Raw genomic sequence first — 16,604 nt, 5'->3', positions numbered from 1 at the left:
TATACATCCCATATGATCTCCAATGAGTATTTACTACAAATATATCTCCAAAACTAATTTTTCCCAATTTCTGTCTTAATAAAATCCTAAAATTGGTTTTTGTTTGGGATTATAGTTCCAGTGGTGACATGGTACCGTAACAACCAGATTGTGAAGCCATCCAAGTATTTCCAGATGGAAACAACACCAGAAGGGACACACAGCCTTAACATACTGGAAGCTTTCCCTGAAGACACAGGAACATACAGATGTGTTGCTAGGAACAAAGCAGGGGAAGTAACCTCATCAGCCTTCCTCAAAGTTCATGGTATGATCTTTTATCAAATTTAATTGACCAGAATTATTTTGACATGTCTAGAAATCTGTTCAATAAGTCAGTATTTACATGCTGAAAATCTGTATAAAAGTACAATTTTGTTCATTTTATTTGGTTTATAATATTGGATTGGAAATTGGAATTAATCAGTCTCCTTTTAAAGAAAAGAAAAGTTGCAAGTGAAATATAACTTGTATAGGTAACAAGTTTAGAATACAATAATTCTTAGCTGAAGTTTTATAAATCATAATAACTATATATGGAACTAGTTGGTTGATATTTCTGTCACTATTCTAATTTCTTAATGACATAAGAAATAAACATTCCAAGATTTAAGTAGAAATGCATAATTTAAATCAATGGAAAATACAAGATATTGTGTTTTTAGGATTGGAGAGTGAGACAGAGCAGCCACAACCAACTACTGCCCAGAAACTACAACCACCAAGCATTACTAAACCAATCACCAACACACTAGTGGTGGAAGGAAGTGGTGCTAAGTTTGAATGTCAGTTCTCTGGACAACCACAGCCAGAGATCAAATGGCTGAGGAATGGTCTACAGGTTATTCAGGATTCCAGAAATTACAAGGTCAGTGTGCTATACTTGTCGTGCTTTATTTACAAGGTTATTGTGCTATACTTGTCATGATTTATTTACAAGGTCAGTGTGTTATACTTGTCATGTTTTATTTACAAGGTCAGTGTGTTATACTTGTCATGATTTATTTACAAGGTCAGTGTGTTATACTTGTCATGATTTATTTACAAGGTCACTGTGTTATACTTGTCATGATTTATTTACAAGGTCACTGTGTTATACTTGTCATGATTTATTTACAAGGTCAGTGTGTTATACTTGTCATGTTTTATTAACAAGGTCTGTGTCTTATTCTCCTGCCTCTTTTAAAAAGTTATGAATAACTTAAAGGTAACCATATACAATTTTGTATTGGTGATGTAGAATATTTTTTACAAGAATAAATGTTTGTCAGTTTCATATATAGAATACAGGGTCTATCATGTTATCTTTGAAACTTGTTACAGATTGAGAGAAACCCTAACAGTACAGTATTAACTATCAAAGAGTCTTTCCCAGAGGACAGTGGACTGATCACATGTCGTTTGAAGAATGCTATAGGAACAACAGAATGTTCTGCAGAGCTCTATGTACAAGGTAAGTGGAGATTTAACAAGGGAAGTAACTCTACAAAAATAAAAGGGGTAGAAGTATATTTTACAGAGTAATGATTAAAGAAAACTACTTTTTATAAATGGTAAATAAAAGCAACTTTGATCGAAAATATTGCATGATTTCTTTGTCCAAACTAACTTGAATGGCATGAATTTGACCAGTTCTTAAGTTAACAATTTTTTTATGAATCATATTAAGATTAAAAGAGTTCAAGTGTCAGTTAATTTGGCTCTCTGAAAATTAAATTGAACATCCATTATTTTAACAGAATGTGAGCATGTTTGATGATCAGTCTATTACAGATGCAGTGATACAGTGGCATGCTGGGATGTTCTCCTGATTGTGTTCTGTCTGTCAAATACCTCAAAGAATTGTAATAAGAATTAATGCATGGCTGTCATTAACTTAGCAATATTTAACCAGGCACTCTCATTTAATTTCAAAGAATTGAACACTGAATGAGTTTGAATGGTTTAAAATATACAGTTTCAATCCTTGAAGCAAAACACATTGAATTCAGGAAAAAATATTTTTCCTATTAAATTGAATGAGTAGCATGAAATGCAGAAGTGTCATTGCTTTTAAATCCACTACACATAAGAATGATAAAAACACAATTATTATAAAGAGAATTCAATCTGTTTTAGAGTTGAGTTTGTAATATGGGCGATGAGAATGACTGCTCTTATAAAATTGATCCCGTTTTATTGGATTTAAAAGGAATGGCATCTTCTTCCAGGTTATTTAAATTTAGAAGGTTATGATTTACAAATTGCTTTCCTTTCAGCCTTACAGACAATTTTATCCAAAGGAAACTGCTGACAAAAATATCTACAAATTTTCAATAGAACTTTCAAAGTTTGAAGAATTTTAACTTTTTGTTTCATCTGTCATTTATTGCTTTATAATTTGAATTATTTATTAGTTGTATTTGGAATATAGATCTTTTGTCATATTTGTCAGCAGTTTACAGTAAACAAGAATGAATTATTTTACCTAATATATATATTTTACTAACAAGTAGTGTTTTCTTTGTGTTTTCACTAACAATCATGCCATGTAAAAAGATTTAGTTAGCCAACGGTGCAGATTTGCATGGATTGTGTCGTGTGATTGAAATTTCCTCTTCAGTGAATGCTGCATGTGAGAAGAATTGCTCAATTCTAACTTGAATGCGTTTAAGGTGAGTTATGTTGCCTCCAATACACCATACATAGTGAAACTGAATGATGTAGGAAAAAAAATGAAATCGCTTAAAACAAGGCTGATAAATTGTATAAGATGATAAATATTATTACTGTTTTTGATAATTGTCACTTCAGATTATTTATTATATACCTAAGAAACATCAAAAGTAAATCAGAAAACAGTTATTTGGAGACAAAGTAAAAAATTGATAAAACATTATATGAAAGATTGATTGGTGATTAAAGCCACTTTCAGCACTAGTGTACTATTTTGTGGCGGTCAGTTTTTATTGGTGGAGGAAGCCGGAGAGAACCACCAACCTTTGATGGGAGAACTGACAATCTTAATCCATTGAGATTGGAGTCGATCGTACCTGCCATGTGCAGGATTTGAACTTGTAACCTCAGTGTTGACAGGCTAGTGATACAGTAGCTTGACTACTTAGAGCACTCAGCTACCGTCTTATATATAGATTTAAGAAAAATAGTCATTATACAATATTTAACATTGAATGTATTTAAAGTACTTTACTGAATTGAATAGAAAAACAAAGGATATGAGGTATCCATCCATGACACAAAATCAGTAAATGCACAACAAAAAAAACAAAAAAAGCAAAGGAACAGCGCTTTTATTGCTATTCTTCATCTCAAAGTCACAGTGAGACCTCAACATTGAGTAAAAAACTCTCACCTCACTGCTTCATCAGGAATCCTTAGAACCATTAGATCTGGGGAAAACATTACTAAGTTGAAGAACTGTGTCTGATCCATTTGTCCTTTTGAACAATAAATTATGATTTGGAGAAGCTTTACTAGAATGGACCAACATCATGTTAAAGACCAAACGATTTTCTGTAGCTGCTACTTTTTTCACAAAATATTAAAGAGAAAAATGTTTCCATTTCATGAACATTCTAGTATATATAACAATTAATTTTAATCATAAGATTTTTTGTGATGAAAGTTGCAGGTATTAGTATGATAAGTTATAATTATGCCATGTTATATGGTTTAAAGGTTATGAATATACTGATTGCACATACTGTATAATTACAGACACTGAAGAAGCCAGACTTCTGGAGGAGAAATACATTACCACAATCAAGACAACACCACCAGACTTTGTCAAAGCTCTTTCTCCAGTTACAGAGTTCCAACCAGGAGAAACAGCCAAGTATGTTCTTAATATTTCTAAGATCTGTTGAAAGTCATTTTTCTTGACAATTTCAATACTGAGCTAAGGAATTAAAATAGTTATCTACTTTGATAGTACAAAACCTTCTGCAATGATTTTCAAAGACATTTTTTTCCTTTCAGCAATGTGTATTTTAAAGTTTTTTAGGAGTTAAATGTTGTCATCACATAAGTTCAAGGTTTTGTTTCAAAATTTTAAAGTTTTTATACGCCCGTCAATTTTTGACAGGACGTATTATGGTATACAAATGTCCGGTGTCAGTCCGTCTGTCCGCAAAACATGTCGCACCGTAACTTGAGAATGACTTATCCAAATTTCATGAAACTTAAAATAGTTGTTTCTTATGATGGTCAAACGATCTGTATACTTTTTGGTGAAAATAAGATTAAAACTTTTTGAGTTACAGGACTTAGCTACTAAAACAGGTGTGTGTTTTTTTTCACATGTCGCGCCGTATCTCAAAAATAATTTATGATTATTGCTTAAAACTTTACACACTTCTTAGTTATATTAATCTTAAGATCTGTATACTTTTTGGTGATGATTCAAAATTTTATTTTAGAGATATTGAGTATTTTGTTAAAAAAGGGGGAGGGGTTTTTCACATGTCGCGCCGTATCTCAAAAACAGTTTATGATTATTGCTTAAAACTTTACACACTTCTTAGTTATATTAATCTTAAAATCTGTATACTTTTTGGTTTTGATTCAAAATTGTATTTTTGAGATATTGATTTTTTTTTTTTAAAAGGGGGGTTTTCACATGTCGCGCCGTATCTCAAAAACGATTTATGATTATTGCTTAAAATTTTACACACTTTTTAGTTATATTAATCTAAAGATCTGTATACTTTTTGGTTTTGATTCAAAATTTTATTTAGAGATATTGAGTTTTTTGTTAAAAAAAAAAGGGGGTTTTCGCATGTCACGCCGTATGTCAGAAACTATTTATGCTTATTGCATAAAAATTCACACACAAGACAACGGGCGTATCATGCGCTCATGGCGCAGCTGTTTATTATGCATCTTTTGAAGAAAACAAAACAGTTTCTGAACTTTTACATAAAATATGTGTTAACCAAAACCCAAAGTTAATGACTGTTTAGGTGGTTAGTATTTAGAGTGAGTTAAAATCTTTAGCGATAAAATTTTTCATAATTATGGATTAAAGTAACTCTGAACAATCCTTGCTAAAAATAAATAATAGTTTTGAATTCAAAACTTTTAGAAAAATACAGTAATATTTGTCAATTTCAGATTGGAAGCCACCATCAAGGCCTACCCACCACCAAGGTGTACCTTCTATATCAATGGACAACCTATTGTACCAACACCAAGACGTAACATAGTACGGGAAAAAGACACAGTCATTCTTATAATAATCAATGCCCAGAAGGAGGATGAGGGTGATTACCAGCTGAACGTGGAGAACGAAGTTGGATCTGTTACCTGTAAAACAACTCTTACCATGGCTCGTAAGTACATTATGGTTTTTTCTAAGGCTATGAGGTAAATATGATTGAAATCATCACATGGAACAATATATAAATAGCACATAACTGAGAGGGTGATAGAGCAGATTGTTTCCCCGAGAAAACATTGTCAACTGAGGCGAAGCCAAGGTTGACAATGTCTTTTCGAGGGATAACAATCTGCTCTATCACCCTCACAGATATGTGTTATTTAATTTATTATACTGAATGTTCTGTTATAACTGTCTATTAAATTTCAAATTCAAAGTAATAAACTATGTCGTCTTGTACATAACAATCATCCGTATAATAAATTAGAGTAAATTGTCTCCCTCGTATTAACCAATCAAAATTTTGACATGAAGTATAATAATAATAAATGAAGTAAACATGTTGGATCAGCACTTCTCTACTTAAAAGCTGTTAGAAATGAATGTAAATTCTTTTTTCCTCTGAGAATATACCAATCAAGAAAAAAGATTTATGTTTAGTCAAAAAATTCAACAGCAAATGTTTATAATGTCATACTTTATAGTAGGGAATAACGGAGGTACATTATTTCACTATTTTTCTTAATTTTTTTTACTGTGCAAATAAATGTGTTGAGTTGAATCAGATTTTAAAGCATTAATTCAAGTTAAATAAAGCATTTATTGAATGAATAATTAAAAAAAAAATGATTTAGTTGTTGAATTGATTTTATTGAGTATTTTTCTTTCTCTTTCAGCTAAAGAGAAATTCATTGAAATAGTTCCTAAGACAGAGACTTACACAATGACTGAGACCACCACAACTGTCACACGTGAGGAACGTGTTATACAGCAAATGGTGAAACCTGAGTTTGTAACCCCACTAGAACCAGAAATATATGTTAGGGAGAGAGGCATAGCTAGGTAGGTATTCATTAGAACCAGAAATATATGTTAGGGAGAGAGGCATAGCTAGGTAGGTATTCACTAGAACCAGAAATATATGTTAGGGAGAGAGGCATAGCTAGGTAGGTGTTCACCAGAACCAGAAATATATGTAAGGGAGAGAGGCATAGCTAGGTAGGTGTTCACTAGAACCAGAAATATATGTTAGGGAGAGAGGCATAGCTAGGTAGGTGTTCACTAGAACCAGAAATATATGTAAGGGAGAAAGGCATAGCCAGGTAGGTGTTCACTAGAACCAGAAATATATGTAAGGGAGAAAGGCATAGCTAGGTAGGTGTACACTAGAACCAGAAATATATGTAAGGGAGAAAGGCATAGCTAGGTAGGTGTTCACTAGAACCAGAAATATATGTAAGGGAGAAAGGCATAGCTAGGTAGGTGTTCACTAGAACCAGAAATATATGTAAGGGAGAAAGGCATAGCTAGGTAGGTGTTCACTAGAACCAGAAATATATGTAAGGGAGAAAGGCATAGCTAGGTAGGTGTTCATTAGTATGTTAGAGAGAAAGGCATAACTAGGTAGGTATTCCATATTGAACAGCGGTATACTACTGTTGCCTTTATAGAACCATAATGTTTTTTTAAGGTGTGACAGATGAAAGGCATAGCTTGGTATGTATTCACTATAACCAGAAAAAGACATATCTGGGGTAGGCATAGGTTTATAGATCAGACATATTAATTTGGTGAGACTACATACTTTGTCTTCTGTGCAGCTGTTTTCTCTAGTATAAATCCAATATTGTAGATATTTTAACAATTTAATCCCTTATAAAAGATGCAAACTTAATATGATTGTTATATGTGAAACATAATTATAATGAAAATTGAACTTCAATACAAGTAAAGTTTGAAAAAGATTAGATATCAATAAATTCTTAGGTTTCCTCATTACAAAAAATTCGGGGGGAAAATCACTGTGTACCATGTTGAAATTTTATTAAGTTGATCTAAAATATTTGTATTTTTATTTTCAGACTTGAATGTAAGATTGGTGCCTATCCTCCACCACTGGTAACATGGTATATCAACGGTGTGGAGGTTGTACCATCACCTCATTATGAAGTATTGAATGAGGAGGGTAAGACTACCTTACTGATCATAGAGGTAGGACCAGAGGACACGGGAGAGTACACATGTAGAGCTGTATCAGAGATAGGAGAAACAACATGTAGCTCTACACTATATGTACAAGGTAGGTAACATTGTCTTGCATCAAAGTACAGTGAGAACTTAATTGAACCCCTTTAGGACTGAAAAATTTTGTACTGATTAGACAGGCATTCAGTTTACATAGGTGTCAGGTTTACAGATGATATTAAGGGCATGTGTGATTATAATAGTTCAGTTTAGAATGTTTCCTTTTTGCACATTATATGAGAAATGTCATATGATAGAAATTAACAAGTTCCAGCTTCAGAATTAAAAGACTTCCCACAAAATTGAATATGAAAATCAAACTGAGTTGAAAAAAACACAATGGTAGTAATCTTCATTATTTAAAATATTCATGTTCTTGTACAACACACACATGATACAGAGAAACCTGTTTTAGCAGAACTCTGTCTAATCAAAACTTTGTGCAAAAAGGAAACATTCTAAACTGAATGTTAAAAAAGGGAGAAGATATCAAAAGGGCAATAAAAAATCATTAGTCAAGTTAAAACAGACAGCACTAGGACCAAAATAAAAGATTTTTTGTGAAAAGAGTTGCTGTTGTTTCTGCTCCACGAGTGACAACAATCACATGTTACTCTTGTTAAAATCCATTGGAGTTATAACTGGATAGAAAGCAATATACAATAGCACTTATCAGACCTTACCAAATTAATAAATTATCGGTACATGTGAATTCTCTAATCTGTATATATAATTCAGGACCTGTTATAATAGGAAAGGTTTTATTTTTAAGTTTTTAAGTTTTTAGTTTGATTTTTGATTTTAAGCTTAATGTTAGAGTATTTCTGTTGAATACATTTTGTTAAAAATTGTAGAGCCAGCAACAGAGGAACTAACTATACCAAAGAGACCAACTGACATGGCAGAATTACAGCCATCACCAACTGAGTCTCTCCACCCACCCAAATTTGTCAAACCATTACCATCATTAGAAGCTGTTGATGGTCAGGAACTTAGTATCCCATGTAAAATCATTGGTAAACCTCCACCACAGATTTCATTCTTCCACAATGGCAAAAACATTGACCAGGATGATGAGTATGTTATATCGTACAATCCTGACACGGGCGAGATAAATCTACTGATCGTAGAAGTCTTCCCCGAGGATGAGGGAGAGTATGTCTGTATTGCTCAGAACCCTGTGGGTGAGGCAAGTACTAGGTCATACCTAACCATTGTAGAGACAGGAGTGGAGCCATATACAACAGAGGAGGAAACCATGGATATCGAGGAAGAGGAGGTTGTACCCCAGGTATTTACATAAAAAATGTAATGTTAAATGCAACTATGGTGCTCCAGTGAACTTATTTTCCTTTCAATACCACAGTGCTCAAGTAGCATGATTGAACTTAGTAGTAAAATGCTTATTTTGGAAATAATTTATGTAAACTATATGGTAATATTTATCTGTTAGTAAAAGGAAATTTGACTTTTGCTAGTACAACGGTTAATATTAAAACTTCTGTCATATTTCTTAGCAGTACAGATTAATTTATTTCCAATTTCTGTTGATATTATTGAACAATCTTCTTTAAAAGTTTGTTAATTAAATGCAGTCTAAAGAGCAAACTACAAACATGCAGCCAATATAAAATTCTGTGGAATTAATAAAAAAAAAAAACAATGCCCCAACAAAAATGACTTGGTTTTTAAATGTGTCCTTTATTATTCAGTTCTGATCGTTAATGTTTTTTTTTATCGTTAAGGTTGTAAAGAGGCCACAAGCACCTGTTGAACTCAAATCATATGAAGTAGAAGAGATGGAAGTCACACCCACCATCATTGACAGGCCAAAACCTGAGCCACTGGTCAAAGAAAAACCACATGAAGAATCTCCTGAAAGGGAGAGAATTCAACCAGTAGAAAAAACTATACTGAAACAACCTGTTGAGGAAGTTGGTGAAGTTGTTGAAGAAGAAGCAATTCAACCAGCCAAAATACCAAAGAAGGAGTTACCTCCCTTCAAACATGTAGCAGAAACTGAGGAAGAACATATTGTCCCAGAAATGATTACCAAGAAAATTGTTATTCCTGACAAGGAATTATCAGACAAATTTGACAAAACTGGAGGTCAACCTATAGGGGAACCAGCCAAACGTAAACCAGACCTTGTTCCTGAATATGACACAATGGAGGAGGCACAGGCTATTGAGGAAGTGCCACCTGAATTCTCAGATTTACTGAAACCACAGATCATACAAGATGGCAATGAAGTTACCATGACCTGCACAGTGGTTGGTATTCCAACACCAGTAGTCAAATGGTACAAGGATGATCATCAGATCATTCCAAGTACTGATTTCAAAATAGAATTTGAGGAGAACACTGGCGTATGCAAACTTACAATTCCAGAAGTTTTCACAGATGATACTGGTGTATATGCATGTGCTGCTAAAAATCCATTTGGTGAAAGTGTAACAACGGCTAATTTGGTTGTCCAACGTAAGTGTTATATTAAGTGTATGATACTGAAAACCAACCTATAGTAAAAATGTTGATAACATCATTCTCAAATGAAAAGTATACTGAGAAATTGTTTTTTGAAAATTATTTAGGAATATATTAAAATGTAGAGTTGTTTTATTTAAGAGTTATGGCCTTCAACACTGGGCAAAAAAAACATACTATAGGTAGCTATGAAATGCCCATGGTAAAAATCAAATGTGATATATAACAGAGATAAGTAGAGGCCTTTTAGGCATTAAAAGAAAAACTAATATAACACTAGACAACAACAATCATGGACTAAAACTTCTTGTCTTGGAACAGGCATATTAACTAGTTTATGGGGATAAAACATGTTTATAAGTGATCGACCCTTCTTGGGACATTGGTACAAAAAGGGGTTTTGGAAATCATTATATTATGGAGAAATAATTTTGATTATTTTGTATTGGAATAAGGTAAATATTTTTATGTGGAGACTGGTTTAATCAATTGAGTTAGGGAACGGTTTTGTATTACAGCTACTTCAGATGAAGAAGATGAAGAAGAGATGGACATATCAGTAGGCCCTGACAGACATGTCACTAGAATGGAAATGTCACCAGAGTTCATACGACCTCTGATACCTGAGACTAGAGTACCTGAGGGAGATATAGCCAGGTAAGAATCATTTACTGATAAGTTTCTACATAAAGTATTTGTTCAGTCAGATAAGCATGATGATTATAAAATCTCAAAAGTGATGGTCACTGCTGATAAAAAAACAATAAAATATCTATCAGACAGCAAGTTGTAAATATGTACAATAACACTTTCATTTTCAGGTTTGAAGTTGAGGTCAGAGGTGAACCACAACCAACAGTGACCTGGTATAAAAATGAGGTCAAACTTCAACCCACTGATAAAGTAGTTGTGACTGAAGAAAACAATAAAACAACACTGATTATTCATAATGTTAATCCCGAGGATGTTGGTGATTACATCTGTGTGGCAGAGAATGAGAGAGGCGTGGTTACATGTAAATCTACTCTTGTTATCAAACGTAAGTTTATTTAGTTTGGAAATCTGTTGGGTTTTTGATTTCTTATTTTAATGAGAAAAATAATTTTTACTTTTCAATTTTCATTTTGTCATGAGAGCCGTATGAACTTTCTTTTAGGGAATCACTTTTCATTACTTTATAAATTCATTATTTATAAATTCATAGTAAAAAAAATTACATGCATGTACATGTAAAGAGGAAAAAATCTGCTATTTATTTTATATACAAAATTTAAAAAAAAAAACAAGAGCACATGATACAAATATTGTCTTGTCTAGCATGTTTTTGTTAATAACTTCTGGTGTTTCTTATGCATATAGTATTTCCAGAGTATATTGCACCTTTTCTTATACCAAAAACCAATTATGTGTCAAACAACTAGATTTGCAAGTGGTTAATATTGTGTAGATTATAAGAGTAGAATTTGAAATTTGAGAGCTATTGAAAACAAAATTTGATGAGGTGATTTTACTTTGTTTTTTTTTTTTTATCTTTGGAATCTGTCTGAATGAATAATTGATAAATTGAAAGATAATTGTATTATACATGAAATGGTTGATTGCAAAATTAATTCTGTGACCTAAAATAGGGTTGAATATGATTTTGTCTCATTGCTTAGATATACATGCTGATACTCTCTCAAGAGAGAAAAGTCTTTTAATTGAAAATGTTTTAAATTACCATAGTAGATAATTGACAAACAAGAAAGCAAATGACATTTGTTAATCAGCCATGCCTGTGAGAGTTTAAGTTTTAGTCTTAAATTTAGTCTGCTAAATGTATAATTTATAAGGAGGTGCAACATTTCAAATGGCATTAAAATATCCTGCATTGTCTTTGTTGGTAAAGATACTTTAATTGACTGATTCTGAATTATTTGTATTAATTGTAATGTTTTACAGCTGTGAAGAAAGTAGAATTTGTATTGCCAACTGATCAGAAACCAGATGAAGAAGAGACTGTACCAAAACAACCTGAGGAATTCACCCCTCCAGAATTTACTGAGCTTCTCAAGCCAAAAACTGTTAATGATAGCTCAAGAGTTGAACTGAGAGTGCAGTTCCTTGGCAAACCACAGCCTAGAATCATCTGGTACCACAATGGAAAAGAGATAAAACCAAGTCATGACTTCCAGATCATCATTGACTACAGCAAGAAGGAGAGTATTCTGATTATTGTGGAAGTCTTCCCAGAGGATGAGGGTGAATACACTTGTACTGCCAGGAATCCATATGGAGAGTCTATCACATCTTGTCGACTTGTTGTTGTTGGTGAGTTCAGTTTTATGGTTGAATGATTCCATACGTTATTTTTTACTTTTGATTGGAGCAGTGTGCTTGTTTTTGATTGAATTAAAAAACAAGTTTACATTTTAACTATTGTTTCAAAGCTGTTAGACTGCTGTATGACCAAACATTGCTGTGTAATATCAGAAATACACATAACAGTCTGTGTGGTTGAACTGATGTATTTAAGCATATGTAGTAATTTCAGCTAAATCTTCATAAAAATAATGCATGAAATTACAAAATAAAAATATGGGTTCAATACAATAAAAAATAACACAACATTGATGTGAAGGAGGCACATGGTGAATTATCTTTTTTTATCTGATTTATTATTTTATTCCAAAAGCCTTCTATCCTCCTAGATTGCTTCTTATCTCATTTTAACCATTGTTTACCTTGGAATACCATTATTTTATTTTAACCTTGACCTTAACCTGCCCTTTTGACCTTTTTCAGCTCCAGATGAAGAAATTCCATCAGAAGAGTACCATAGAACTACCATTGAAGTACAGCAGTTGTCACCAGAAACTGAAAGACCTATTCCTGTCCTAGAGCGCCATAGATCCAGGATTGATATTCAACCAACAGAAGAAATGCAACCCATTATTATACCTGAGGATACAAGCTATATTGAGACAATATCTCTTGATAAGGTGCCAACAGTCACACAACCATCGGCGAAACCAACAGCCTTTGAAATACAAATTGGCTTTCCACAAGCACCAATAACAACATCATCTGTAATCACAGAGACTACAACATACACTCAGGTTACTACAGAAACATTCCAAGATGAAGAGGACATTCCAAAAATTGTTGAAGGTGACTCGATTCATACGACAAGAGTCACAGTAAACAAAGAAGACGAAAAGAAACCTGTGGAAGTTATTGTACAAATGCCTGTTAAAGGCCCACAGGATGTTACAGAAGTAACAAGAGAAACAAGAACAATTACCACTGAGGAAATCCGTGCTGTTCCTATGGAGGAGATAGAAGGTACAACAGAGGTACATACTGAAACTATTGAAATTGTGCCTGAAGAGCAACAGGAAGTTCAATTTCAGGTTACAATTCCATCAAAGGAAGTTCATAAAACTGAAATCATCACAGGAAAAGAAAGAAGGCCTTCAGCACAAAAAATTGAAGTGGAAGTTCATAAAACAACAATGAAACAAAAACCAACTGAAATTATTGCTAAAGTTGTTAAAGAGGTCAGTGGGACTGAAATTGAGGTCACTGAGATGAAAGATATACCACGTCCTCAAGATGAACAAATTGAAGAAATTAGACAAACAATTGAAAAACCTCAGGATGAAGAAATTATCCCTATGGAAGAAGTTCCAGAAGAAGGGAAACCTCAGGAAGAAGAAATTATCCCAATGGAAGAAGTACCAGAGGAAAGGAAGCCTATTGTGGATGAAAAGACAGAAATTACGATTCCTATGACTAAAGAAATTCAAGAAGCTGTTGAAACAGTGATATCAAAAACTACCATTGAGAAAAAGAAACCTGCTGTTGATAAACATTTTAAAGATGAAATTTCTATTGAAGTCAAACCAGAGGAAAAACTTCCAGAAGAACAAAGAGTTGAAATCTTGTTAGATATAGCTGATCAACTTACAAAGGAAGAAAAAGTTGAAATTGTTGTTCCTGTCCCTGAAGAAAAGGAAGAAGTGACTGAAACAGTTGTCACAGAAGTCAAAGTTGACAAGAGAGAGAAGCATATAGAAGAATTAACAATGAATATCATGGGAGAAGCCATGAAAGAAGTACAATTCGTTCTTCCTGTAAAACCAGTTGAAGAAGAAAAACCCAAAGAACAGACTGTAGAAGAAGTTACTATACAGACTGTCAAAGAAGAATTTACTTTTGAAGTTCCAGAGACTGAAGAAGTACAGAAAGAGGAGACAACTCTTGAGATTCAGGAAGTTCCTGGAGAAGAATTTCAGATTGACATCAAAATGGAACAACCTGAACAGGAAGTACCTGTTGTTATGGAAGTGTCTGAAGTTGAATCAGTTACAGAAACATCATCTGAAACTGTTACACTACCTGAGAGTGAACAGGAAGTTCCTCAGGAGCTTACCATCCAGATTGATGACAAACTTGAGGAAGAGGTCAGCTTTTCCTTTGCAATTGATGATACAGAAACTACATCAGTGGAGTCAACAAGAACTACTGAGGTAACTGAGGAAACCGACACTCAAGTTACTTTTATAACCACTGATGTGGAAGAAACAAAACAGCAGGATATAACATTTGAAGAGGTGCCAACAGAAACAACAGAACTAGTCATCCAAACAACAAAGGAAACTGAAGCACCAGTTGCCATGGAAACAACTGGGGAGGAAATGTCATTCACTTTCAAAGCACAACCTTCTGAATCTGTTGAGTTTTCTATGGAAGGGCAACCAGAAAAAGAAACAACTGAACAAGAAATAACAACTTTTACAGAGGAAACTGGTACTGAAACTGTTGAAACATTTGAGCTACCAGTATCGCAGGATACATATACAGAAGAAATGACTCTTAATATTGAAGGTCAACCATCTGAATCTGTTGAGTTTTCTTTAGAAATACAACCAGAAAAAGAAACAACTGAACAAGAAATTACAACTTTTACAGAGGAAACTGGTACTGAAAGTGTTGAAACATTTGAGCTACCAGTATCGCAGGATACATATACAGAAGAAATGACTCTTAATGTTGAAGGTCAACCATCTGAATCTGTTGAATTTTCTTTAGAAATACAACCAGAAAAAGAAACAACTGAACAAGAAATTACAACTTTTACAGAGGAAACTGGTACTGAAAGTGTTGAAACATTTGAGCTACCAGTATCGCAGGATACATATACAGAAGAAATGACTCTTAATGTTGAAGGTCAGCCTGAAGAAGAATTTGAAATGACTTTAGAATTCCCAGGTCCTGAAAAACAAACTACAGTTATCAAGGAAACCACAACTACTGAAGTTGTTGGTAATATCGGAGAGGCCTTCACATTTCAATTACCAGAAAGTGATGAATCAACAATTCAAATTTCAACAATTGAAACAGAAGAAAAGCCTCAAGAAGAAATTGAAATGACCTTTGAACTTAATGATCAAGAGGTTCCAGAGGTGACAGAAACAACTCTAATGGAAACAACCTCTGAAAGCGTCACAGAGGAAGTGACATTTGAACTATCTGAAATAGAAGAAACTGACAAAGGAGAGGTCACTCTTGATGTTGAGGACAAACCTAAAGAGGGAGTCAAACTTACATTAAAAATGCCTTCTAAAGAAGAAGAAAGTGTTGCCAAAATTGTTATTACCCAAGAGGAGATTACCGAAACATCTGAAATGATAGATAAGGCCACAACAACACAGGAAATATTTGATGTAGAAATTCCTGAAGGCCATAGTCCACCAGAATTCACTTGGGGTTTGACAACCCTGAAAGTTATGGATGGAGAAGAGGCCAAATTCCGATGTGAGTTACAGGGAATTCCCACTTGTCAAGTTGAATGGTTCCATGATGATAAACCACTTTATGAGACACAAGATTTCCATTTGACCTTTGACACTGAATCAGGATCATGTACTCTGCTGATTGTTGAAGTTTTCCCACAAGATGCTGGAGAGTATCGCTGCGAGGCTGTCAACCCTTATGGCAAAGCTGTCACCAAGGGCTTCTTGGAAGTGGAATGTAAGAAAAAAATATGTCTTAGTGATATGTTTAAAGAAGGTTTTAAATGTTCAATAATTCCTGATTTTCAGTTATATAATTATTTCTATTTTTCTTCTGCCAAATTTGATACCTATACCTTTACCTATTTTTAGTTTAAATGGATATTGTTTTGATTATTGAAATATTCATTTTAAATTTGATTATCTGGCAAACAAAGTTCAGTACCCAAAATGGGAGCTAGAAATGGTTTACATTTTGAATTATATAACTTTTCTATTATAAAACATGGTAGACTTCAATGAGATTAAAAAGAGAAGTTGACAAAAAATTTTAAATTGAAAAACCACCCATACTTAATAGCCGGGGTAATATATAAGTAAACATTTTTATAAGTGAAGATGTTTTATATTGAAAGAAGCAGTACTAAGTAAATGCAAAAATCAAACAAGATTTGATGAGAAAAGGAGAGAAAAATTGAAACAAAATTTGTCAAAAGTGACAAAAGTGGAATAAGTATATGTAAACATGCTATTCAGTTTACTGAGATAAACAGTAGTCATTGGAAATAGAAAAATGTAATATATTATATTATATGGCTCCTTTAGAATTGAAAGAAAGTGTAAAAATATTTTAATTGAGATATAAAGAAATATAAGAAGATATACATGAGACAATAATC

The 16,604-nt window shown here is 33.3% G+C and overlaps 1 protein-coding gene across 1 annotated transcript in view; it reads left to right on the top strand.

The window, feature by feature from the left end:
• Nucleotides 1–16,604, top strand: part of LOC127718789 (titin-like) — a 319,779-nt gene that overhangs the window by 102,217 nt on the left and 200,958 nt on the right. The window contains exons 81-93 of the mRNA XM_052224839.1: nt 116–307; nt 705–907; nt 1,363–1,492; nt 3,757–3,874; nt 5,152–5,369; nt 6,094–6,259; nt 7,279–7,496; nt 8,296–8,732; nt 9,187–9,922; nt 10,447–10,585; nt 10,750–10,967; nt 11,870–12,238; nt 12,713–15,943. Coding sequence (XP_052080799.1) covers nt 116–307; nt 705–907; nt 1,363–1,492; nt 3,757–3,874; nt 5,152–5,369; nt 6,094–6,259; nt 7,279–7,496; nt 8,296–8,732; nt 9,187–9,922; nt 10,447–10,585; nt 10,750–10,967; nt 11,870–12,238; nt 12,713–15,943 — 6,375 coding nt within the window. The remainder of the gene's footprint in view (nt 1–115; nt 308–704; nt 908–1,362; nt 1,493–3,756; nt 3,875–5,151; nt 5,370–6,093; nt 6,260–7,278; nt 7,497–8,295; nt 8,733–9,186; nt 9,923–10,446; nt 10,586–10,749; nt 10,968–11,869; nt 12,239–12,712; nt 15,944–16,604) is intronic.

This window comes from Mytilus californianus, unplaced genomic scaffold (genome assembly GCF_021869535.1).
Source record: "Mytilus californianus isolate M0D057914Y unplaced genomic scaffold, xbMytCali1.0.p SCAF_10, whole genome shotgun sequence".
Taxonomy (NCBI): Eukaryota; Metazoa; Mollusca; class Bivalvia; order Mytilida; family Mytilidae; genus Mytilus; species Mytilus californianus.
Note: the sequence above shows the minus strand (reverse complement) of the source record. Positions and strands in the feature narration are given on the sequence as shown.